At 44.4% G+C, this 26,920-nt stretch overlaps 1 protein-coding gene across 1 annotated transcript in view; it reads right to left on the bottom strand.

Moving 5' to 3' along the window:
• The window catches only part of LOC115477021 (X-ray repair cross-complementing protein 6-like), a 43,403-nt gene extending 16,483 nt beyond the window's left edge, over nucleotides 1-26,920 (bottom strand). Inside the window, exons 1-4 of the mRNA XM_030213675.1 lie at nucleotides 26,906-26,920; nucleotides 26,407-26,497; nucleotides 21,334-21,446; nucleotides 8,707-8,845 (exon numbers count right to left, since the gene is read on the bottom strand). Coding sequence (XP_030069535.1) covers nucleotides 8,707-8,845; nucleotides 21,334-21,446; nucleotides 26,407-26,482 — 328 coding nt within the window. The 5' untranslated portion in view covers nucleotides 26,483-26,497; nucleotides 26,906-26,920. The remainder of the gene's footprint in view (nucleotides 1-8,706; nucleotides 8,846-21,333; nucleotides 21,447-26,406; nucleotides 26,498-26,905) is intronic.

Raw genomic sequence — 26,920 nt, 5'->3', positions numbered from 1 at the left:
TAGATGGACCTTTGGTCTTTCCCAGTATGGCACTACTTATGTACTTATGTACTTATCAAAGTTAACCAACCCAGGATAACACTCACCCACACCACAAAATTAGTGGAGAATATAAGATCTTAGAATGCTGTACATATATACCCTTCTCATTCCAACTTCACAGTAGACAGTGCACCATCACAGGTCTCAAAAAGAATTCCACTAAAAATAGCAACCATTTAATTCATGCTTTACTATACAAAAAGTTATCCAATGGTATGGCTTAAACCTGTGAAAAGGGAACAGCTCAGTCCAAATCTATGAGCTAAGAATACAATAAACGTGCACTTAGCCCAATTTCAGGGTATCTCTTGAAAATTTAATGCAAAAGCTCCCAGCTTAATAGAAATAACTCAATAGCTCTCTTGATAGGATTTCCTGTTTCGCCTCTGTGGCTACATCAGGAGAAATTCCACTGTTCATAGGCACAACATTTCTCAAAATATTGCTATTTTTAGTGGAGTTTTTTCAAGATCCATGATGGTATGCTATCCATCCTTAAGTTGGAATGAGAAGGGGATACATGTAAAGCATTGAGGTCTTTTTTTCTCCATTATTTTTGTGGTTTGGTGGGCATTATCACAAGAATAAGTAACAAGAACTGTTATTGTGATTTTCTTGGTTTAGAATTCTTGCTCCTGATTAGGTTGACAACTGAAAATCACCATTATACTGTTGCCAAATTTGCTAGCTTTCCTAATTTGTTAGCATTTTATTCATTTCTTTCTGGCCCAGCAGACGGGTAGTACAGCCCTACCAGTATACTCTCCCTTCACACATGGAAGGGAAAGAGTATTCCACATTGCTACCTGTTTCCTGCAGAATTTTACAATTTTGCTCGACTCAATTCCCTCTAACATATAGCGCAGCCCACCCCCTCCAATTTGATCCACATTATCATTGCGATATAATTTGTACCCTGGTGCGTCAACAAAACAAATTATGGAGAAAAGGGCACATCTGTATCCAACAATTCTGAAGGGCTCAAGTGTTGCATACCTGAAGCCCCCTGAACAGCCCCCGAAGCAGGCTGCTGAAAAGGAATCACAGCATGAGGAGCCGCCTAGGAGGAGGGAACTGCAGTAAGTGTGCACTGCTCCAAAATGGCCGCCATTCCCATACTCAGGAAGCCATGGTCCGAAACGGAGCCCAAGTCAGCTGAGGCCCCCCAAAATTGCCGATGACTCCATGGAAAGGAAGAGCAAACGCTGCAGTGACCCAACACCAATTAGCATGCCCCCCCATTTTGAACAAAGCTCAAGAGATTCAAAAGGCACCATTAGAAGATGCCAAGCAGCCCCAATCTCAGAAAGAAAATCCTATTCATCACACCTGAGAGTCAACCTGACGAAGGGACACTGAAAGGTTTCTCTGTACAGAGGCTGAACCAACTCTTTAAAAAGACATGTACCCCCCCCTTTTGAAGGGAAAATTAGGTTCTTACCTTGGTAATTTTCTTTCCTTTAGTCACAGCAGATGAATCCATTAACTGATGGGTTATGCCCGCCTACCAGCAGGTGGAGATAGAGAACACTGAAAAACCATAGTGCTCTATGGACGGCTAGTTCCATCTGCCTTCAGTATTCGAAACTTCCAAAGCAGAGTGTATCCTCAAAGTAGAATAACATGAACTTTCCTCACAGCGAACGAATGCCCCAGAACAGGAGCAATAATCACACAAAGGAGGGACGATCTCAACATCCTGTAACAGAACAGAAATCCTGAAGACTGTTTTCCAACTTCTCCCAATGAGGGAACATGTCTGCAGGAAACAACTGAACAAATAGACAGGGAGGGATCATGGATTCATCTGCTGTGACTAAAGGAAAGAAAATTACCAAGGTAAGAACCTAATTTTCCCTTCCTTGTCATCAGCAGCAGATGAATCCATTAACTGATGGGATGTACAAAAGCACTCCCTAGGTAGGGCGGGAATCTTGTCACTCCCCGAGCAAGCACTTGCGCTCCAAACTGCGCGTCCCGCTTTGCTGCAACATACAGCCTGTAATGCCGGATGAAGGAGAGCTTAGAAGCCCAAGTAGCCGCACTACAGATTTCCTGAAGAGAGAGTGCTCCTGTTTTGGCCCACGAAGAGGAAATCGCTCTCGTGGAATGCGCTTTAAATGCGTCAGGCGTAGACCACCCTGACAGCAGGTACGCAGAAAAAATGGTTTCCTTGAGCCAACGGGCTATAGTGGCCTTAGACACTGGAGGCTCTCTTCGAGGACCTGACAACAAGACAAAAAGGTGATCAGAGGTCCTGAAGTCATTTGACATTTGCAGATACTGCAAGAGAGCCCTGCGAACATCCAGAAGATGTAACTGCCCAAAAGATTCCGGAAACTCCTCCCTAGTAAAGGAGGGCAGATAAATGGGCTGGTTTAGGTGAAACGCTGAAACCACCTTAGGCAGGAAGGAAGGTACAGTACGCATCGTAACTCCGGACTCTGAGAATTGCAGAAAGGGATCTCGACAGGACAGAGCCTGGAGCTCAGACACACGTCTCGCCGAAGTTATGGCCACCAAAAAGACTGTCTTTAGAGTCACATCCTTCTCTGAAGCTCGCCTCAGTGGCTCAAAGGGCAAACACTGGAGCACCTTCAACACCAGCCCCAGGCTCCAAGCTGGACACGGCAGCCGCACTGGCGGGCGAAGCCGGAGCGCCCCTCATAGAAATCGGGCAACGTCCAGATGAGCGGCCAGGGAAAGGCCAGAGACCTTCTCTCGAAAGCATGCCAATGCTGCCACTTGCACTAGCAGGGAATTTTAGGCCAAGCCTTTTTGTAAACCATCCTGCAAAAACTCCAGTATTGGCGAGACTGTAGCCCTCGTGGGTGTGATCGCCTTTGAAACACACCATACCTCAAACTGGCGCCAGATCGGAGCATAAGCAACAGAAGTGGACCGCTTGCGGGCCTGCAAGAGAGTGGAGATGACTTTGTTAGAATAGCCTCTCTCTCTCAATTGCGCCCTTTCAAGAGCCATACCGTAAGATCAAAGCGGCAGGGATCCTCCATGGTCACCGGGCGCTGCATCAACAGGTTAAGTACCAGCGGCAAAGGAAGAGGGGCCTCCACCAGCATCCGCGTACCATGGCCGTCTGGCCCAACCCGGGGCAATGAGAATCACCACTCCTTGATGTAGCCGAATTCGCAGGAGGACTCGCCCTATCAAGGGCCAAGGAGGGAACACATACAGGAGGCCCGGAGGCCAGGGTTGAGCCAAGGCATCCAACCCCGCCGAGTGAGGACCTCTCTGTCTGCTGAAAAAGCACGGGACTTTGGCATTTGCACTTGATGCCATTAGATCCGCTACGGGCGTTCCCCATTTGACACAGATCTGAAGAAACACTGTCTGCCAGTTCCCACTCCGCTGGGTCGATTTGATGCCTGCTTAGAAAATCGGCTTGCACGTTGCTCTGACCTGCTATGTGAGCTGCTGACAGAAGCTGCAGATGTAGCTCGGCCCAGTGGCACATCTGAGCGGCCTCCGCGGCCAGTGCTCTGCACTGAGTGCCACCCTGTCGATTTATGTAGGCCACATCTGTCGTATTGTCCGACAGAACTCTGACAGTCAGCCCCTCCAGAGTCTTGTGAAAGGCCAGAAGAGCCTGGAATATTGCTCTCAGTTCCAAGCGATTGATGGACCACCCGACAGGCCCTGGGCTTAGCTTCCCTTGCAATGTGCTCCCCAGCCGACCAGGCTGGCATCGGTTATCACCAGGCACCAAGAGGGAAGAGCCAGCGGCATTTCTCACCGCAGCATGCTGTTTGAGAGCCACCACTCCATACTGAGCCAGGCCGCAGGGAGCCACGTGAGTCTGCGTTGACAATCCTGGGACATTGGAGACCATCGTTGAAGCAGGGCAATCTGCAGAGGTCTCAAGTTTGCTCTCACCCATGGCACTACCTCCAAAGTGGCCGTCATCGACCCCAGCAGCTGGACAAAGTCCCAAGCTCGTGGGCGAGGCATCCGCAGGAGCAGACGGACCTGATTCTGAAGCTTGCACCGCCTTTGGTCGGGTAGAAAGACAAACCCCCAAATATTTGAGAGATTGAGAGGGGGTTAGGTGACTTTTGGGTATATTGACGACCCAGCCCAGAGATTGCAGTACTGAGACCACTCTGGCTGTGGCCAGATGACTTTCGTCTGCCGAATCCGCTCTGATGAGCCAGTCGTCAAGGTACGGGTGAACCCAGATACCCTGTCGCCTGAGAAAAGCAGCTACTACCACCACAACCTTGGAAAAGTTGCAGGGAGCTGTGGCAAGGCCAAAAGGCAAGGCCCGAAACTGGAAATGTTTTCCCAACAACGCAAACCGGAGAAACCGTTGATGCGGGGGCCAAATAGGCATGTGCAAGTAAGCTTCTTTTAGGTCCAGAGACATGAGAAATTCTCCTGGCTGTACCGCCGCAATGACGGAGCACAGGGTTTCCATGCGAAAATGTCGCACTCTTAGAGCCTCGTTGACTGAGTCGAGGATCGGTCGGAAAGACCCGTCTTTCCGAGGCACCACAAAGTAAATGGAGTAGCGACCGCAGCCGCGTTTGGTGGGAGGCTCAGGGATCACTGCTCCAAGGTGCAACAAGACTTGTAAGGTCTCCTCTACCGCCGCCCGTTTGACGGCAGTACCGCATCGGGACTCCACAAACACATATCTCACCGGGGCGCTGAATTCCAATCGGTAACCTTCTCTGATCAGGTCCAGGACTCACACTGATCGGAGGTAATCTTGGTCCATTCCTCGAGAAAGAGGGAAAGACGTCCTCCTACTGCAGGAATCGAGGAATGGACCAGCACCCAACTCCAGGCCTTGAACCGGCCGCTGCGGAACGCTTGTTCCTCTGCTGAAAATGGCACGTTGAGAAACCCCAGCAGAGCGCCTCGGGCGATATCTGCGAGCTTCAAAGAAGCGAGGTCTGGAAGAGGAGGGCCACAAAGAATCCTTGGAAGAAGGCCTCGGCCTATCCTCGGGTAAGCGCTAGGGTTTAGGGTCCCCCAGGTCTTTCACAATCTTCTCCAGCTCCTCTCCAAATAACAAGTGGCCCCGAAAGGGAAGCTTCACCAGCCTGTGCTTTGAAGCCATGTAAGCCGCCCAATGCCATAGCCATAGAAGGAGGCGGGCCGCAACTGCCACAGACATCTGCTTAGCCGAAGCTCTGACCAGATCATAGAGGGCGTCAGCCAAAAATGACAGGGCCGACTCCATCCGCGGTGCAACCTCAGCGAGGGACTCCGCACCATCAGCGGGCTGTTCCACTGCCCGTTGTAACCAAGAAAGGCAGGCCCGGGCAGCATAGGAATTGCATATAGAAGCCCTTAAGGCGAGGCCAGAGATTTCAAATGACCGTTTCAACGCGGATTCAAGCCACCGGTCCTGTATATCTTTCAGGGCAACCCTTCCCTCTAAGGGGAGGGTGGTCCTCTTAGTCACCGCCGTGACCAAGGCGAACACTTTAAGCATCTCCAAAGGGGCCAAGTGCTCCTCACTTAGAGGGTAAAGCTGACCCATAGCCCTGGCCACTTTCAAAGGCCCTTCGGTTTCAGACCATTGAGCTGAAATAAGCTCTTGGATGGAGTCATGCACAGGAAAGGCTCGAGCAGGCTTCTTAGTACTCGCCATCCTCGGATTACCAGAGGAGGCCTCGCCCTTGGCAGGATCATCAATCGAGAGGGCCTGCAAGGCGTCCGAAATGAGCGCTGGCAGCTCATCGCGGTGGAAAATCCTCACAGCATTGGGATCATCCAGATCCCATGGCAAACCGGCACTTTCCTCTGGCTCTTCAGACCAAGAGGCCCTGCCAGAACCCTCAGAATCCACACCGCCCGACCACGGGGGGGGGGGGGGGGGGGGGAGAGAAGTGCGCCACTCTCTGACAGGGAATTTACCAGTCTGTGTTTTGCGTCCTTCCAACGCTCGGGGGAATCAGCCAGCCCCGGGCCATCAACACCCGGGGGGAAACCAGGTAGCAGCGCAGTGTCAGACACGTGCGGCAGAGCTCTTTTCAGCATGAAAGCTTTATGCATTAAAAGCACAAACTCCAGGGAGAAACACTCACCCTGACCCTCCGTCTCCAAATCAGGAGAAACGGGAACGGGAGCTCCTCTGGTAGCCTTTAACCGAAGCGTCCCCCTGCACTCAGACTCCTCTGCAACAGCGAGGGTCGAGGCGTGCGGCGCTTACAAAATGGCGCCCGCTGCCAGCTCCATTTACCAGGAAGAATCATCGCTCGCCATGCTCGTACTAGCTCTAGCGTCTAAAGAGCACATCTTACAGAGCCCCGCTGCTGATCTACGTTTACCACAACGGGAGCAGCGTTTAACTGCTTCAGCAGCCATCGTCCGAAGGGACGGAATTATATAAGTAAAATGGCGGCTTCGCGGCAAAACTTACCCCAATCAGAACGGCGTCCACGGGACCTCCCCAGAGGAGCTGGGCACCACTCTCACCTCAAAAGACCTAGTCAAACGAGCTCCGGTCAAGCTGCATGTGGAAAATAGCCTCAGAATAGCCACGCAGAACCAATGCATATTCCTTTTTTTTTTTTTTAAATGCTGTGAGGAAAGTTGGAGGCAGGCAGCAACAGAGGTACTCCGGTAGGCAGGGGGACAGGTAAGGCAGGGAAAGGGCGAACCTATATGCCTTCAAAGTGGGCACCACAAGCCACAACACCCCTGCTTCAACTGGCAAAAGCACAGGAGCCACCCCTGGCAGAATTTTTCCAGGAGCTGATCAAGCTACATCCACACCTGCTGGGAGATAGAGCAATACTGAAGGCAGATGGAGCTAGCCGTCCATAGAGCACTATGGTTTTTCAGTGTTCTCTATCTCCACCTGCTGGTAGGTGGACATAACCCATCAGTTAATGGATTCATCTGCTGCTGATGACAAGGAAATTCTACAATTTTTTTTTAAATACAGGAAGGAGACCCGTTCAGATGGGGGAGGGGGAAGAGGGGGAAATGCCCAGCACCACCAGGTGTTCCCTGCACTGCCTAAGACAACTAGCAATACCCATAAATACATACATAAGACGATAAGAGTAGCCATACTAGGTCACACCAATGGTCCATCTAGCCCAGTATTCTGTTTTCTGAACAGTGGCCAAGTCAGGTCAAAAGTACCTAGCAGAAACCTAAATTGTGGCAACACTCCATACTACAAATCCCAGGGCAAGCAGTTGCTTCCCATGTCTGTCTCAATAGCAGACTATGGACTTTCCCTCCAGGAAATTTGTCCAAACCTTTTTTAAACCCAGATACGCTAACCGCTGTTACCAACTGGCACCAGGGGAACTGGACCAGGTGTAGTGTCTAAGTCAATCCAGGAGAAGTGCTAAGGCACGCCCACCACCTGCTGGAGATAGAGGAATACTTAGCCGTTTCACTGTTCACTGCCTATTAGGGCACAACCTCATTTTGTGTTCTCTATCTCCACCTGCTGGCAGACAGGCATAACCTACAAGTCCTAGATTGATCTGTTAGCAACAATAAGGAGCATTTATTTGTTGTGTGTCAAGGGTGAGAGGGGGGGATAACTTTCTACAGGTTTGAGACCCATTCCTAGGACCTCTAACCAAACATTTACGTAGTGCGCTGCTAAACTCTTCCTGACTTGGATCTAATTAAACCACCTATCTTTCAAAGGTAGAAGGGATGGGTGCGATGGGGATTGGGGGTAAGGTGAGGATAGAGACTGGTTGATGGAGAAATGGGAAAATTTTATAATCGTTGCATTGTTTAAAGCGGCTATGGTCTTGATATGTTTTTACACTGTTAACCGAGGAATGTTCAGAATGTGGTTATCAAGCTTATTATGGAAGAAAAAAGTGTGACCAGATTGTTGAGGGAGCCCATGACTGTCAAACTGAGGCATGTCTTCATTTCAAACTGATTTTTTAATGTACAATTATAGAGATGTCCCACAGTATTTAGCAAAGGCTATTGTCCTATATGAATCACCAAGGGCACGTAGGTCCTTGCTGACAGGTCTTTTATACCCATGTTGAAGTGATTGTTGATTGACAGCAAGCATTTGACATCATGAGGCCCCACCCAGTTCTGGAACAAATTTCCTCTGATATTGTGGATAGAGTTGAATATTCTTCAATTTTGGAAGCAGTTAAAGGTGTTTCTTTTAAAAAAAAAAAAAAAGCATTGGGGAAGGGGTGGATTTCTAATTTATGTATTCACTATTCAACATTTTAAAATTTGTGTTTGGTTTTTGATTGTACTCTACTTTGGCACAGGTAACTTAGCTAAAGGCAGAATATCAACTTGAAAATTTTCGCTGATTTTCACAATATAAAAATTAAGCTTAACAAAAATGAAAGGTTCCAGTCAGCGTTACATAAATACGGACTATTACTGTGAGAGACTAAATGCATTTAAATGAAAGGTTTGCTTACAAAGACCAGAAAGTGACTCAGTTAAGAGATCAGGGTTCCATAATGTTCAAAGGACAGCAGGGCAGGACTAACAAACATTCATAGGATTGTACAGTTAAATCCTTTGTACACAATGATGCAGGGTGCAGTACAAGAAAAGATGCAGGAAACTAAAGCAAATATTGCACTGAAGTAGTTCACAATATAAAAGGGTAGTAGTTCATCAGGGGTTACATCTGTTGTACTTAACTTGGAACACTTAAAATGGTCATTCAATTACCTGGCGTGTCCAGTTCATGTAGGACATAGACATGCTCAAAATTCACAGAGTTCTTGTGCTTGTCCGTGCCAAAGAACACCACACCTAAGAGATCCCGCTCACTATTGATAATCTTACTGGTATACACACTCCTGATGCACTGGAAAACAGAGCACAATTATGAATCATTCTGTGACCCTATCAAATTACAGTTCTCATGGAAAAGCCAGTACAAGTTTATTCTGTAGTTTTAAGTTGGTATCAGTTCTGAACCCAGCAGTTTTTTTTCCTGTTCCTTCAGGACTATCAGCAAAAATCAGACCTAAAGCTGGAAACTGGTATCATTCACAACTACCAGGGAATGTTTGTATCCCCTCCCAACTTGCTTTTAGTTCAGCTTTTACAGTGTCTACAAAGCAGGAGTCATACATCAGAGGGTCTTTCCAGGTCCTGCAACGACTCTAAATCTGGCCACTAAGTGTCACTTTTGTACAATGATTTTTCCTTTTATTTTTGAAATGTAGTAAAATATTATCAAATATTCTCATTTTAAATGTAAAAGACATGCTATGCTACAATATTTATGCTACAATATGTTAAAAGCTTCCCTCTGCCACAACTTTACTCTTTCTTCCTCTGCTTTTAAAAGAATAGGCAAAGGACAGCCCAAACAACAAAAGCCCATTATTCCTTTTACATTTTTAAGATTTCTGACATTTTTTCCAGCCCAGCCACAAGCTCTTTGCTCTTGCTAATGTGTCATTTACAAGCTGTGCTGCAGTATACAGAGGTGACAGCAGTATGTCATTCTGTGACAGCTTTCTTCCACAAATTAGAGAAATATCTAGGGCAGGGGTGGGCAACATCGGGCCATCAAGGGCCACAATCCAGCTGGGTTTTCAGGATTTCCCCAATGAATAAGCAGGAGATGTAATTACACACAGTGGAGGCACTGCATACAAATAGATCTCATACATATTCACTAAGCACAGTGGGCATTATAAGTGCGGACAATATGTGTATTGCTGCTTGAGTATTGAAACGGAGAGGGACAAGATTTCACACACTTGGAGAGTTTAAATTACGTTCATATACTAAATCTAAACGTAAACAAGTAATTTATGGAATCATATGTCCTTGTGGAAAAAACGTACATTGGTCAAACCATCAGACCAGTGAAGTGTAGAATAGCTCAGCATTTAAGCAATTTGCAGCGATGGGAGGTACCTCTGGTCATGCATTTGAATCAGTTTCACCACTGACCATCAGATTTGCGACTCATAGTGTAATGAGGGGGAAGGGGGATATTGCTTCAAATTTAATGCAAAAGGAGCAGAAATTTATATATATTTGGAATACTGTGGAACTGGTAGGACTCAAAGAAGCAGAATGGTCACAGTTATGACTTCAAAGACTAATAACACAAGTGTGTTTAGAAAAACTTAATTAGCAAGCAATGGGCATATTGCATATATCCGAAGAGTTAATATATCGGAACGTCATTTCCGGTGGCAGCCGAGATCAAGCAGGTAGTGCTTAAGAGCGACCTGTTGATTTAGTCCATTTTGAGGTGGTTTGAGTGTTTTAACAATGCACATAAGGTAAGAAATTGAATTAATGGCATTGTATGTACAAAATAAGAAGAAAATATTGAATCTGAGTGGTTCATATTTTTATTTTAGTGACTGATCCTGATGACACCCCAGTGGAAAAACATGGTACCATGTAGAGTCCGGACATCAACTGGGTTTTGAAACATGAACAGTTTGTGAGGTTTTGGACTTGGTATAAGGTGGCCTATAACTGTTCAGTACATGAAGAGAGAAATCATATTAAATTTGAAGGGAGCAACTACAAATTTGAAGTTTGGTAAGAAACCGGCACTGACAAAAAGGTTTAATGTTTGGAAACAACTTTTGGGAACACAGAAGAACTTGTAAACCGGGAACTCACTAGTATCCATTTATGACCCTGTAAGAAAGAAATTTTGTTCACAGGAGAATGGGGGTGGGGGTGGGGGGGTTGTGACCCTCAATTCTGTGTTTAGCTACACTGGCAAATTTTAATGAAACTAGGAAGTGATAAAATATATAGATGAAGCTTTTTAGCTTTTAAATATTTGTATTCAATAAAGTAGTATCATTTAATGATAACAATTTGTAGGTGATTTGATTGAGGTGTTACAGCAAATTTACCACTTTGGAATAGACTGTGAATTTAGTTATGTTTTGAACAAAAATACATATTCATTGGGGAAATCCTGAAAACCCGATTGGGTTGTGGCCTTCCACGATCAAGGTTGCCCACCCTGATCTAGGGTCGCCTGTCCTACCAGTCAATGAGCTTTGGAAAATTTGTAGCCAAGCCACTATGAAAAAAACGCAACTGCAGTCAGCCCAAAGAGAAATGGTAAATGAACTTCTCTTTCTGAGAAGTTCTGAGACAAAAGAATATTTCTGTGGTAAGTGATATTTTATTCTGTGCTTGGTAACGTAAAGATTAGGTTTAAAAGAGGAATTGTAGGATATTGATAAACACAGTTAGAATTAAAAAAAAAAAAAAAAAAGTAAATTTTATTAGCTAGTCTCCATACCCTTTTCCCAATAGTTTTAAAACTTGAATTTTCTGCACAGGATTAACAGGTACTCTCTAGAAGGCACCATAGGGCCTAGTTCAGTCCTCATTCCCACCTACCCCAAGCCCAACTCTTCATTTATAAGACAAAAAGAGGGGAGTTTTCATTAGAGTTTTAATTACATTTAATTAGTTTCTGAGAAGCAAACACTAAATAAATCACACCAGTCTTAAGGCTCTTTATAATCATCTGATATCCCTAGTACTTTAAGAAGTTAAGAACTCAATAATATTAAGATGCAGACAGTAGTCCAGCAGCGAGAGGGGGTCTATCCAGTCTTTTGCATCGAGTATCATAAGTATGATTATCTCCCAGTTGGTGAGATGTCATATGTGTGTACTCGATGCAAAGAGCTCCTAGCTCTCAGAGAGCGAGTTCGTTCTCTTGAGGCTAGAGTAGCAGACCTGGAGGAGCTGAGGGAGACAGAGAGGTACATAGAAGCCTACAGGGACATTGTAGAGAAGTCCCACCTCCAATCTGGTAGCCTCTGTGCTGCCTTGGAGGAAGGAGGTCTTCTAAAAGGAAAACATCACCTTGGTGCAGCTGGAAGTAATCCTGTAGACAAGAGAAGCACACCAGGGGATGCAATATCCTCTTGCACAGAGGATGTCTCTCCAGGAGCTACTGCCCAGGAGGGAAGGGTTAGGACAGCTGTTGTAGCTGGCAATTCGATTATTAGGCATGTAGATAGCTGGGTGGCTGGTGAACGTAATCGCCTAAACACTTGCCTTCCTGGTGTGAAGGTAGCAGACCTCACACGTCATCTAGATAGGGTTTTAGATAGTGCTGGGGAGGAGTCAGCTGTCTTAGTACATGTGGGAATCAATGACATAGGAAATGTGGGAGAGAGGTTCTGGATGTCAAATTTAAGCTCAAATACAGAACCTCTTGGGTAGCATTCTCCAAAGTGCTACCCGTTCCACGCGCAGGGCACAAAAGACAAGCAGAGCTCCGGAGTCTCAATTCAATGTGTGGATGAGGTGATGGTGCAGGGAGGAGGACTTTAGATCTGTAAGGAACTGGGCAACATTCTGGGGAAGAGGTAGCCTATTCCAGAAGGATGGGCTCCACCCTAATCAGGGTGGGACCAGGCTACTGGCATTGGCATTTAAAAAGGAGATAGAGAAGCTTTTAAACTAGAACCTGGGGGAAGACCAACAGTTGTTCAAAAACACATGGTTCGGAACAAGATATCTTTCAAAGATATCGCCAAAACAGGAAAGATAACGAGGTTGTAAAAAAGACCATAGTAAATCAGGTGTCCTTAAATAAAAATCAGACAAAAGATTGCAAATTAACACAGTGAACTGCTGAGCAAGATGTAAATAGGAACAACAAACAGTTTGAAATGTCTATATGCGAATGCTAGAAGCCTAAGAAATAAGATGGAAGAGTTAGAATATATTGCACTAACTGAAAAATTGGATATAATAGGCATCTCTGAGACCTGGTGGAAGGAGGATAACCAGTGGGACACTGTCATACCAGGGTACAATTATATCATAGTGATAGAGTGGCATTGTATGTTAAGGAGGGCCTTGAATCAAATAGATAAAACACATCTTGGAATCCATATAGATTGAAAGTCCATGTGTAAAGGGGAATACAACAGTGATAGGAGTGTACTCCCATCCATCTGGCCAGGATGGACAGATGTAGAAATGTTATCAGAAATTAGGGAGGCTAACATACTGGAAAACACTATAATAATGGGTGATTTCAATTACCCACAAAAAATATACCTTTCTACCTTGTATACAATGTGTTTGCAAGCAACTATGGCATCCCCTGGGCGAAAAAATTTAACAATCATCCAAACAAAAGCAAAAACGTGGAGAAAAAAAAAGACATCAGATATTACAGAAACACCTCTTTGTCAAAGGACAAGCCTTTTGTATAATGAGGGAACCATATCAGTCATATGTCTTCAAAAAAAACTCCACAAAACTCTTTTGCCACTGGCTTAACCATGTGCTCTACAAACACTTGTAAAGGAGACCTAAATAACACAATTTATAAGGCTTGGAGAGAGTACTTATCTTGGCTGAAGAATTATCCAACTTTGTATTATGAACCCAGCCTCGCGTACACTGTACTCCACACTTCTATAAAGTCCCGACAGGGTCACCCTGTTTCGCTACAATATAGCTGCTTCAGGGGAATATTTCCATATGTAAGAACAGTCCAAGCTCTTAGCGTCTCGCCGTCTCCACTTTGCTCTGGTTCAAAAAATGGCGGACAGCTTCTCCACTTTCATAATCTGCTTATATACTCAGCGTCTGACGTCACTCAAGAATCTTCCAATCACATAGCATACTCGTCAGAGGAAAGCTTTCCATTCAATCGCTACATTTAAAACCCTGGGCATGACAGTCTTTAACTCAAAAATCCATCGTTGTTCTCTTTGTCTTAAAAGACGTCTAATGTCACCTCTTCTTTCTGAAACTCTCATTTGTTCCAATACAACACATCTCAATTCTGAAAACTGATGATGATATTGTATACAGTGCGAGACCATAGGTTCATATATCTTACCAGCTTGGATACAGTGTCTGTGTTCTATTAACCGAGTTTTTAAAGTACGAGAAGTCTGACCCACATAACATAATGCACATGGGCACATTATGATGTATATTACGTTCACTGAAGTACAGTCCGTTATAGCATACAGCTTGTAAATCTTTTCCGAAGTTGGATGAATAAATTGGTTAGAATCTAACATAATATTACACACAGAACAATGACCACAAGCACTATGAAACCCCTCTTCACGTCTTCTGATCGTATCTCGATTCCAAACCTCTGCTGGACATAAGGTATCATTAAAATTGCTGTTACGTTGAAATGCAAAAATCACTCTTAAGTCCCGAAAACAAGGGTGAACTTGCAACATAGGTAAATGACGTTTGATGATCTTAGACATTTTATCAATTACCCCCATACTGACTGGGTAAAAGTAACATCAGGGCATGAAAGGGAGGTAAACTTCCTTGACAAAATCAAGGATTGCTTTATGGAGCAACTGGTACAGGAGCCAACAAAAAAAGGAAAAATTTTAGACTTAGTCCTTGGTGGAGTGCATCATCTGGTGCAGGAGGTGATGGTGCTGGGGCTGCTTGATAACAGTGATCATATGATCAGATTTGATATCGGCTTTGGAGTAAGTACACATAGGAAATCCAATACGTTAGCATTTAACTTTCAAAACGGAGACTATGATAAAATGAGAAGAACGGTGAAAGAAAAAGAAAAAAAAAAAAAAAACTTAGAGGGGCAACTGAGGTCAAAAACTTACATCAGGCGTGGAAGCTGTTCAAAAATACCATCTGACTACCCCAACTGATTCAAAATGCTACAGCAAGACTAATAGAAAGTTGTAAGTGACATGACCACATCAAACCATTTTTGAATAAACTTCACTGGCTACCAATACAGAACCAAATTTAAAACTGATCTTCAAGGCCCTTAAAGAAAATGATGACCCAAAGCATTTGAAGAACAGGACCCCCCCCCCCCCCCTACACACCTTCAAGGTCACTAACGTCCTCCCAAGGAGATTCCCTAACCACACCCTCTCCAAAGGACATCACAAAATGTGATACCCACGAGTGAGCCTTCTCCGGAGTAGCCCCCACACTCTGGAATGCACTCCCTGAAAGGATCCGCTTAAAACAAGACTACCTCTACTTCAGGAAGCAGGTGAAAGCTTGGTTGCTCAACCAGGCCTTTAATAGAAGAAGTAAATATCATTGGCTGCACATAATATAGCAGGACATCTTTATCCACTCCTACCCTAGCCAAGATAAGGTTCAAGCACCTTTCTGACCTCATTTGCAACTCTCTTTAACTAGTCCCTTATTTTCTTGCTCCTGACATAAGAGTAGCCATAGTGGGTCAGACCAATGGTCCATCAAGCCCAGTATCCTGTTGCCAACTGCCAGGTCAAAAGTACCTGGCAGAAACCCCAATCGTGGCAACAATCCATGCTACAAATCCCAGGGCAAGCAGTTGCTTCCCCATGTCTGTCTCAATATACCAGACTATAGACTTTTCCTCTAGAACTTGTCCAAACCTTTTTTAAACCCAGAAACGCTAACTGCTGTTACCATATCCTCCAGCAAAGAGTTCCAGAGCTTAACTATTTGTTGAGTGAAAAAATATTTCCTCCCATTTGTTTTAAAAGTATTTCCATGTAACCTTCTTGAGAGACCCTATCTTTGTACCTATGGAATGAGTAAAAAATTGATTTACTTCTACTCGTTTTACACCACTCAGGATTTTGTACACCTGAATCATATCTCCTCTCATCCATCTCTTTTCCAAGCTGAAGAGCTCTAGCCTTTCCTCATATGGAAGGAGTTTCATCCCCTTTATTATTTTGGTCGTTCATCTTTGAACCTTTTCTAAATTCCACTATATCTTTTTTGAGATACGCTAACCAGAACTGAACACAATACTCAAGGTACGGTTGCACCATGGAGTGATACATAGGCATTATAGTATTTTCGGTCTTATTCACCATCCCTTTCCTAATAATTCCTAGCATCCTGTTTGCTTTTTTGGTCACTGCCAAACACTGAACAGAAGATTGCAGCATATTATCCAAAACGATACCTATCTATATGTTCCATCTTTGCATACACGCTAGGTTGTCTGTTAAAATGTTTGTGTTGGCATTGTAATGTAGCATACTATTGGGCTCATTTTCGAAAAAGAAGGACGCTCATCTTTCAACATAAATCCGAAGATGGGCGTCCTTCTCACAGGGTCGTCCAAATCGGTATAATCGAAAGCCAATTTTGGACGTCCCCAACTGCTTTCCGTCGCAGGGATGGCCAAAGTTCAAGGGGGCGTATCGAAGGTGGGACTTGGGCGTGCCTAACACTAGGACATCCTCGACCCATAATCGAAAGAAACAAGGACATCCCTGATGAACACTTTACCTGGTCGTGTGTTTCTTACGACCAATACACAAAAAGGTGCCCAAAATGACCAGATGACCACCGGAGAGAAATCGGGGATAACCTCCCCTTACTCCCCCAGTGGTCACTAACCCCCTCCCACCCTCAAAAAACATCTTTAAAAATATTGATTGCCAGCCTCTATGCCAGCCTCAGATGTCATACTCAGGTCCATCACAGCAGTATGCAGGTCCCTGGAGCAGTTTTAGTGGGTGTGGTGCACTTCAGGCAGGTGAACCCAGGCCCATCCCCCATCTGTTACGTTTGTGGTGGAAACAGCGAGCCCTCCAAAACCCACCACAAACCCACTGTACCCACATCTAGGTGCCCCCCTTCACCCGTAAGGGCCATGGTAGTGGTGTACAGTTTGGGTAGTGGGTTTTAGGGGGGCTCAGCAGACAAGGTAAGGGAGCTATGTTCCTGGGAGCAATTTATGAAGTCCACCACAGTGCCCCCTAGGGTGCCCAGTTGGTGTCCTGGCATGTCAGGGGGACCAGTGCACTACGAATGCTGGCTCCTCCCACGACCAAATGGCTTGGATTTGGTCGTTTCTGCGATGGACGTCCTTGGTTTCGATTATTGCCAAAAATCAGAAACGACCAAGTCTAGTGACAACCATCTCTAAGGACGACCAAATTTCAGGATTTGGGCGTCCCTGACCGTATAATCGAAACGAAAGATGGACATCCATCTTGTTTCGAAAATAGGGGTTTCCCCACCCCTGGATGGGGACATTTTGCGAGGATGTCCTCATCAAAACTTGGGACGTCCCTTTCGAAAATGCCCCTCCACGCCATACTTTATATTGTTGTTTGAATATTTTTACTGCTGTAATTACATAAGTACATAAGCACTGCCACGCTGGGAAAAGACCAAAGGTCCATCAAGCCCAGCACTCTGTCTCTGACAGTGGCCAATCCAGGCCCCAAGAACCTGGCAAAAACCCAAAATTTAATAATGATCAATGGACTTTTCCTTCAGGAATCTGTCCAGACCCCCTTTAAACTCAGCAAGGTTAGCTGCCGTCACTACCTTCTCCGCACCTTCTCCGATTCCTTTATATCTTTTTTGAGATGAGGCGACCAGAACTGAACACAATACTCCAGGTGCGGTTGCACCATGGAGCGATATAACGGCATTATAACATCCTCATGCTTGGTTTCCATACCTTTTCTAATAACGCTCAACATTCTGTTCGCCTTCTTAGCCGCCGCAGCACGTTGAGCTGAAGATTTCAACGTCCTATCCACGATGACTCCCAGATCCCTTTCTTGGTCCGTAACTCCTAAAGCGGAACCTTGCATGACATAGCTGTAATTAGGGTTCCTCCTTCCCACATGCATCACTTTGCACTTGTCAATGTTGAACTTCATCTGCCATCTGGACGCCCAATCCCCCAGTCTCATGAGGTCTTCTTGCAATCTTTCACACTCCTCCTGCGATGAGACGACCCTGAACTTTGTGTCATCTGCGAATTTAATTACCTCACTAGTTACTCCCATCTCTAGGTCATTTATAAGTATGTTAAAAAGCAGCGGTCCCAGAATAGACCCCTGAAGGACCCCACTAACTACCCTTCTCCATCGAGAATAATGACCATTCAACCTACTCTCTGCTTTCCTATCTTTTAACCAGCTTTTAATCCATAATAATACACTGCCTCCGATCCCATGACTCTCCAGTTTCCTTTGAAGTCTTTCATGAGGAACTTTGTCAAACGCCTTCTGAAAATCTAGATACACAATATCCACCGGCTCCCCTTTGTCCACGTTTGTTCACCCCCTCGAAAAAAATGCAGTAGATTTGTGAGGCAAGACTTCCCTTCACTAAATCCGTGATGAGTTTGTCTCAGTAGCCCATGTGCTCTGTAATTTTATTCTTAATTGCCTCCACCATTTTTCCTGGCACCGATGTCAGACTCACCGGTCTATAATATCCTGGATCTTCTCTGGAACCCATTTTAAAAATCGGCGTTACATTGGCCACCCTCCAATCTTCTGGTACCACACCTGATTTTAGGGATAAATTGCATATTACTATCAGTAGCTCCACAAGTTCGTTTTTCAGATCTATTAATACTCTGGGATGAATACCATCCGGTCCTGGTGATTTACTACTTTTCAGTTTGCAGAAATGCCCCATTACATCCTCCAAGTTTACCGAGAAATCATTTAGTCTTTCTGACTCGTCTGCTGCAAATACTTTTTCCAGCCCCGGTATCCCTCCCAAATCCTCCTCGGTGAAGACCGAAGCAAAGAATTCATTTATTTTATTTTTGTTACATTTGTACCCCGCGCTTTCCCACTCATGGCAGGCTCAATGCGGCGGGCAATGGAGGAATAAGTGACTTGCCCAGAGTCACAAGGAGCTGCCTGTGCTGGGAATCGAACTCAGTTCCCCAGGACCTAATTTCTCCGCTACGGCTTTGTCTTCCTTGATCGCCCCTTTAACACCACAGTTGCCCAGCGGTCCTACCGATTCTTTAGCCGGCTTCCTGCTTTTAATATACCTAAAAAAAGTTTTGCTGTGTTTTTGCTTCTAACACTAACTTTTTTTCAAAGTCCTTCTTAGCCCTCCTTATCTCCTTTTTGCATTTGGCTTGACATTCCTTATGTTTTATCTTATTTTCTTCAGTCGGTTCCCTTCTCCATTTTCTGAAGGATTGTTTTTTGGCTCTAATAGCTTCCTTTACCTTACTGTTTAGCCACGCTGGCTAACGTTTGGTCTTTTTTCCTCTTTTTGTAATACGCGGAATATATTTGCCCTGTACTTCTAGGATGGTGTTTTTGAACAGCATCCACGCCTGATTCAAGTTTTTTACCCTTTGAGCTGTTCCCTTCAGTCTTTTTTTCACCATGCTTCTCATTTTATTGTAGTCTCCTTTTCTAAAGTTAAACCCTAGTGTATTTGATTTCCTGAGTTCACTTACTTCGTAGGCAATATCAAAACTGATCATATTATGATTACTGTTGTCAAGTGGCCTGCGCACCATTACCCCCTGCACCAGATCATAAGCTCCACTAATGATTAAGTCTAGTATTTTTCCTTCTCTTGTCGACTCCTGAACCAGCTGTTCCATGAAGCCGTCCTTGATTTCATCAAGAAATTTCACCTCCCTTGCGTTAACCGGTTTCGTTAACCCAGTCTATATCCGGATAATTGAAGTCACCCATCAATATTACATTGCCCTTTTTATTCGCTTCCCTAATTTCCCTTGACATTGCTGCGTCCGTCTGCTCGTCTTGGCCAGGCAGACGGTAGTACACTCCTATCACCGTCCTTTTCCCCTTTTCACGTGGAATTTCAATCCACAAGGATTCAAATAGGGGTTTTGTCTCCTGCAATATTTGCAGCCTATCCGAGTCAAGGTTCTCATTTACATACAGTGCTACCACTCCTCCAATCCTATCCACCCTGTCGCTACGATATAATTTGTAGCCCTGTACGACTGTGTCCCATTGGTTATCTTCCTTCCACCAGGTCTCAGAGATGCCTATAATATCCAGTTTTTCATTGTGTGCAATGTACTCCAGCTCTCCCATCTTATGCCTCAGGCTCCTGGCATTTGCGTATAGACATTTCAATGTATGCTTGTTGTTCCGTTTTTATTATGTTTAATACATGGCATTATTAATATGTTGTCTTCTGTCTGGTCATTAATTTTATTTTAGTCCATCTGATCCTCTATGATTTCTTTGTCATCCTTACTCACAAGTAACCCTTTTTTCCCTATCTGGGTGATATCCTCAAAAGATACCTTCTCCCGAACCATGCGCTTTTGAGCGACTGTCGGCCTTCCCCCCGTTTCTAGTTTAAAAGCTGCTCTATTTCCTTTTTAAAAAATGACGCCAGCAGCCTGGTCCCACCCTGGTTAAGGTGAAGCCCATCAGATCGGAATAGGCTCTCCCTTCCCCAGAATGCTGACCAGTTCCTGACAAACAAAAGAGCAGATCGCTAGGTGGTATTAATCAGACTTTATTGGAGAAATAATCGCCCGACACAGACTGTGTTTCGCCCACAAGGGCTGCGTCAGGGGCGAAACACAGTCTGTGTCGGGCGATTATTTCTCCAATAAAGTCTGATTAATACCACCTAGCGATTTGCTCTTTTGTTTGCTTCCACATTGGATTTTGCGGATCATCTGCCTTCTTGTTTTCTTGGACCAGTTCCTGACAAATCCAAAATCCTCCTCCCCATACCATCGTCTCATCCACGCGTTGAGACTCTGGATCTCTGCCTGTCGCTTGGGCCCTGCATGTGGAACAGGTAGTATTTCAGAAAATGCTACACTAGAGGATCTGGATTTGAGCTTCCTTCCTAAAAGCCTAAATTTAGCTTCCAGAACCTCTCTCCCACATTTTCCTACGTCGTCGTTACCCACGTGTACCAAGACAGCCGGCTCCTCCCCAGCACTATCTAAAATCTTGTCTAGGTGCCGCATAAGGTCCGTCACCTTCGCACCAGGCAGGCAAGTCACCAGGCGATCCTCATGTCCACCAGCCTCCCAGCTATCTACATGCCTGATTGAGTCGCCAACTACAACAGTGGTCCTATCTTTTCCCCTGTGGGCTGTAATTGGAGACATATCCTATTGTTTATGTTTGACTTATTCTTGCTGTACACTGCCTTGAGTGAATTCCTTCAAAAAGGCGGTAAATAAATCCTAATAAAAATAAAATAATTTTTGTTCAATAAAGCTTATTTTTAAAGTTTGATTACTAATGTTTTTTGACTGATATTTTTATTTTAATTCTTGACTATTGTTTCAGTTCTCTTTGATGTAATTCACGTTGAACTTCGAGACATATGCAAAAAAACATTGCTAACTATGCTCCTTCCCAAGCTTGCCAGGTTTTCACTTCCAGTGTGTAGGGAGGGGGGTGTTGTGAAACGTTATGATGTAATTTGGGAGAATTAAAAAAAACAACAAAAAAACCCAAAACCTCAACATCTAAAGTTAAAAAAGAAAAACACACACACATAAAGGTGCATTTCTGCTTCAGCAAGAACCTTCCAGGTTACAGTACTGAGCTGATACATGTCTTGCCTTACCTGAATGGTTATGTCAAAACAAGTGTTCCCATCCTCATTTAGGTTTTCAAACATAGCTTTGGAGGCATCAACTAAGAAAATCAAACTGTCCCGGCCAGAGAATCGATAGTCCCCTGAAAAACAGAGCAATAATATGATGCCCTCAGAATCTGTCATTCAAAAAGCCCATGATGTTTTACAGTTTCAGAAAACACATGTCCAGTTCTTGAAAGGACTGACTCATCAATGGCAGAGCAAGGCTAAACTCATTTCAAGTTTTAATACTCCATACCCTCTTCCCCTGTTTTTCTTTAAAAGAAGCCAATGTATTTCAGTGGTAAGAATATTATTATTATTAATTACATTTGCACCCCGCGCTTTCCCACACATAGCAGGTTCAATGCGGCTTACATAGTAAATAGAATTACAAAGTCTTGAAGGAGAATGTTACAAGTTGTAGTAAACATAGTAGTAGCAGGGTTTTGAGCATATGTAAATTAAGCATGGAGAGGTAAACAAAGATAGGATGAGCAAAAGGAGAAGAGATTGGGAGGGGTAAGGAGTAGGAAGGATGGAGAGGAAGAGATTGAGGAATGAGCATAAGGAGATTGTGAGACATGGTCAAAGGTATAATAATCATTGTGGCAGGAATCATGTGGATGGGCTTAAAAAGTTAAGTTGGGTCATTAGGGTAAGGTTTCTTGAAGAGATGGGTCTTCAACATTTTTCTGAATGGTAGATGGTCGTTCATTGTTCAGATGGATCTTGGCAGAGCGCTCCAAAGCTGGCTGCTCAAAAAAGAGAAACTAGATGCATAGGAGGTCTTGTATTTAATACCTTTGCAGTTGAGAAGGTGTAAATTGAGGTAAATACGAGAAGAGGATGATCTATTTCTGGTTGGGAAGTCGATGAGGTTATTCATGTAGTTAGGGGATTCTTCATATATGATCTTATGAATCAGAGTGTGGACTTTAAATGTATTCTTTCTCTGATGGGGAGCCAATGAAGCTTCTCTCGAAGAGGTGTTGCGCTATCGAATCTTGACTTGCCAAAGATAAGTCTGGCTGCCGTGTTTTGGGTAGTCTGAAGTTTCTTCAGGATTAGGGCCTTACATCCTATGAAAACACTGTTGCAGTAATCTGTGTGCATGAGTACTGTGGATTGTACTAGGTTCCGAAAGGTGTCCAGGGAAAGGTATGATTTCACTTGTTTCAAAATCCACATCATATTAAACTTTTTTTTTTTGTGATGAATGTAGCATGGTTTTCGAATGATAAATGGTTATCAATCGTTACTCCAAGTATTTTTAGGTTGTCAGATATGGAGAGTTTAACGTCTGGGGTGCTATGAGTAGTTGGGAGAAGTGGAGAGTATTGAGATGAAAGGACTAGACACTTTTATTAAGCCAAAAAACGTTTTAAGGTGTAAGTTTTTTTTTCTGTCAAAGCAACTTTGCTGTTTTTCTAAACATTAGGAAAAGAACAGTTAGGTTCTGACTGGGACTGTGCATAGTTTTAAGACAGGGGTGGGCAGGCTTTATTTTTTTCAATGTGGGCCACATTAATGACTCTTACCAACACCATGGGCCAAGGGTTCTCCTTAGAGCACCAGCTTAGAGAAGAACTTGAAAGGGAATCCTATTTGAGAGACAGGAGGTCCCCCTTGCAACTCAGGTGGGGGGGGGGGGGGAGGAAAGAAGGCGACACACATCGCTGAGTCCAGGGTGCAGGGAAGAGCAACTTTTACAGTTTCAAACTCAAGTTTTTCTCCCAGACAGCCGTTCATATGCATCTCCATCCTGCTGGCCTGGCAATTGAGGTTGCTGAGAACAGCTTATATTTTTGAGGTATATAATGTCTAATTTAGTGAGTTTACATTGATTGCCAGTGACTGGCAGAGTTCAAATGCCTACATTTGCCCTTTAGGATGTTACATTTCTTTCCATAGTCAAACTTGGACTCTAGACATCAGAAACACAATCCTTGTATTCCAGCCAACAAGAGTTGCTGGTTGTTCCAAATCCTAAAAAAGCATGTGATCTTGTCAATTATTTGTTTCTTTGCTATAGAAATGACAAGATCACATGCTCTCTCTATTGAAGTAGTTCCCAGGATTAGGAATTCTCTTTATCTTGAGCTTTGTGTAGAAGATTATACGAGGTTTCATAAGCAGAGAACTTTATATTTTCGGTCTTGCCATATCATTTTGTGAATTTATATTGTTTGAGTGATGTGATGCGAGACAAAACAATCAGAAGCTAAAATAGGAGTGGAGGAGTGGTCTAGTGGTTAGGGTGGTGGACTTTGGTCCTGGGGAACTGAGTTCGATTCCCACTTCAGGCACAGGCAGCTCCTTGTGACTCTGGGCAAGTCACTTAACACTCCACTGCCCCATGTAAGCCGCATTGAGCCTGCCATGAGTGGGAAAGCGCGGGGTACAAATGTAACAAAAAAATATACTATATATATATATAACTATTTAGTTACATTTTAGATGTATTAATTATATTTGTGAATAGCTGATTATGATCTGCCTAGTATTGTAGAAGATGAGCAAATATTAATAAAATGAAATCAAAACAAAATGAGTGTGTAGTGATTTAAAAAAAAGATTTCAAGCATGGTTGGCATTACAATGGCGCAACCTGGGCAACTGCCCTGGGCCCCCATCCCATGGGGTCCCAAGCCAAACTGCGACTCAAGGAGCAATAGCCTAAAACATAAGAATAACCATACTGGATCAAATCAATGGTCCATCTAGCCCAGTATCCTGTTTCCAATAGCGGCCAATCCAGGTCACAAGTATCTGGCAGAAACCCATATAGAGTAACATTCCACGCTACCAATTCCAGGGCAAGCAGTGGCTTCTCCATAGCTGTCTCAATAAGTACTACAACTACTACTAAACATTTCTAAAGCGCTACTAGGGTTACGCAGCGCTGTACAGTTTAACATAGAAGGACAGTCCTTGTTCAAGGAGCTTACAATCTAAAGGACAAATGTACAGTCAGTCAAATAGGGGCAGTCTAGATTTCCTGAATAGGTATAAAGGTTAGGTGCCGAAGCAGGGCCGTGCCAAGGGTCTGTGGCGCCCCCCTGCAGATCAGTTGGCGCCCCCAGCAGACGAACAGTTGGCCCGCGCACCCCCTCCCCCCCCGTGAAAATGATCGCTGCCCTCCCATCCACGCTCCTCTCTCCCCTGCCCTCCCGCTCCCATGTCCCAACTGCCTGCCCGCCCTCTTCTCCCCCCCCCAAGATCCCTTTTAAATTTACCTCCGTCCGGCAGCGAAGGCGCAGCGTCAGTGAAGGAGGTGGCGCTCCCGTCTATACTAGTCTTCCCTTCGCTCAATGTCCCGCCTTCTTCTGACGCCTCCAGCGTATATATCCAGACTCCTCAGGCTTGTGTTGGAGGCGGTGTGGTAATAGGGGAACAATGGGGCATGTGTGGTGGCATTGTGTAAAAGTCAGAGCGTTCTGGAAATCAATACATAGTAGGCTGCAGAGCTGGCTGGGGTGCACAGTTAATTGGGCCCCCGAGATCTTTCTCTTTTCTGTAAAGGCAGGGGGGTCTAACACCTGCTCATCAGGCACTGTTGAGGCATGCACTGTGTGCAGCAAGGGTGGTCATAGCCTGTTACTGGAAACGGGCTGTGGTTCCTCCATAGAGATAGCTCTATAAATTGAAGTATGTCTGTGAAATTGAGAGACTCTTAGCAGAGCGCAGACAACAGCAGAGTAAATGGTATTCTGTTTGGAAGCCTTTTCTTCTAAGTGCTCAGAGTGTGTAGTGAGAGTTGTGACAGTGGTGAATGGAAGGATGTGTTAAGTGACCTCCCTAGGGTATGGCTGGGGGGAGGGATGGGGGGAGATGGGTGGGTGTTGAGGGGGGGGGGGGGAAGTATTTTCCAGTTAAAAACTTTAAAAAAAAATTATGAAGTTCCTTATGTTTCTTAGCGGGACATTGAAATGTGGAAAAGAGGTGCCTAAGTTGCATGTAAATGCCTGTTTCAATTCAGCAATTATGTATTATACGTACTGCTACATGAGCTTTCTGTTATGTTTTAATGGATAATAAAGACTTCATGAAATAAAAAATAAAAAAAAGAAAGGAGAGGGATGGAAGGAAGGAAGGAAATGTTGAAGAGAGCTGAGAAGGAAGAGGAAAAAAAAAGATGGTGAGATGATGAATACAGAGGGTGGACAATGTGTTCCTGCAGTGTACAGTGGTTTCAGATGGAGAAACAGATTAGGAAGGGAGAGTACCAAGAAGAGAAAGTGTACTGGATCCATAAGTAGTAACTGGGAGAAAAATAAATGTAAAGAAAAAAAAAAGATATAGCAGAATTAGAAAAGGTTCAAAGAAGAGTGACCAAAATTATAAAGGGGATGGAACTCCTCTCATATAATAGGCTAAAGAGGTTAGGGCTCTTCATCTTGGAAAAGAGACAGCTGAGGGAAGATATGATTGAGGTCTACACCACTCAGGATTTTGTAGAACGAGTAGAAGTGAATCAATTTTTTACTCTTTCAAAAACCGAGGACACTCAATGAAGTTATATGGAAATACTTTTAAAACAAATAGGAGGAACTATTTTTTCACTCAAAGAATAGTTAAGCTCTGGAACTCGCTGCCAGAGGATGTAGTAACAGCAGTTAGCATTTCTGGGTTTAAAACGGGTTTGGACAAGTTCCTGAAGGAAAAGCCTCGCCTCACCCTATGCTTGGAATAAACTTCCTGAGCCCTTGCGCCAAGCCCCCTCCCTACCCATCTTCAAATCCTTGCTCAAAGCACACCTCTTCAGTGTTGCCTTCGGCACAGGGCTGTGCCAACACGGTAAGCGAGGTAAGCACGGCAGGAGGGCCCTGATTCAATATTAAACTCCAAGTATTCCTTTAAAACTTTCCTATAGCCCTCCACCACCTACATTTCTATTACTATGCTGGGCTGAGCCATATGGGGCCACCATAAGCTACATCCCTACAATATGAGATAACATACAAAGACAATGTGATCAAACTTTGTTAAATCACTCAAATTGTTTAAGGTACCTTTCCGTCCTCTACCCAAGATCACACCCCTCTGTCCTAGTTATACCTCCAGTTTCAGCCCCTTCTTCCTCCTCCTCCTCTTCTTCATCCTCATCTGGGTTAAAAGACTTCCAGTCTGCCATGGTTGTTTTTGTTTCCTAAAGTAAAAAGTGAACAGCCAAAACATTACACAAAACAGGTTAAATTTTTCTCCATAGTTTCACATTTTGCACAAACCTTTTCTTTTCACAAAATAGGTAAAGAGAATACAGCACCATAGGAAACCAAAACAATATCACACAAGTTCAGAAGCATGAAAACAAGTCGACCAGAAGAGCCTAGAGAAAATGGTGGTGCCATAACCTTCCCACATCCATACAAGCTGACTACCCAGATTACAGCAATTACCACACCCTCAAACACTGCAAAAATACCAAAGTCACGCGTATTAGGTTGCCCTCGCACGTCCACAGCTCCTCTTCACACGCATGCAACAAGAAGGTGCAAGTGTCCGCAAGTCCGTGCGCCACGCCCTCCCCCGGTCAGGCATCTGTCCCTCGTCCCACCTTGTCTTTTCCACT

Source organism: Microcaecilia unicolor, chromosome 1 (assembly GCF_901765095.1).
Source record: "Microcaecilia unicolor chromosome 1, aMicUni1.1, whole genome shotgun sequence".
Lineage (NCBI taxonomy): Eukaryota > Metazoa > Chordata > Amphibia > Gymnophiona > Siphonopidae > Microcaecilia > Microcaecilia unicolor.
The sequence above is the reverse complement of the archived record's forward strand: the minus strand, read 5'-3'. Positions and strand labels throughout refer to the sequence as shown.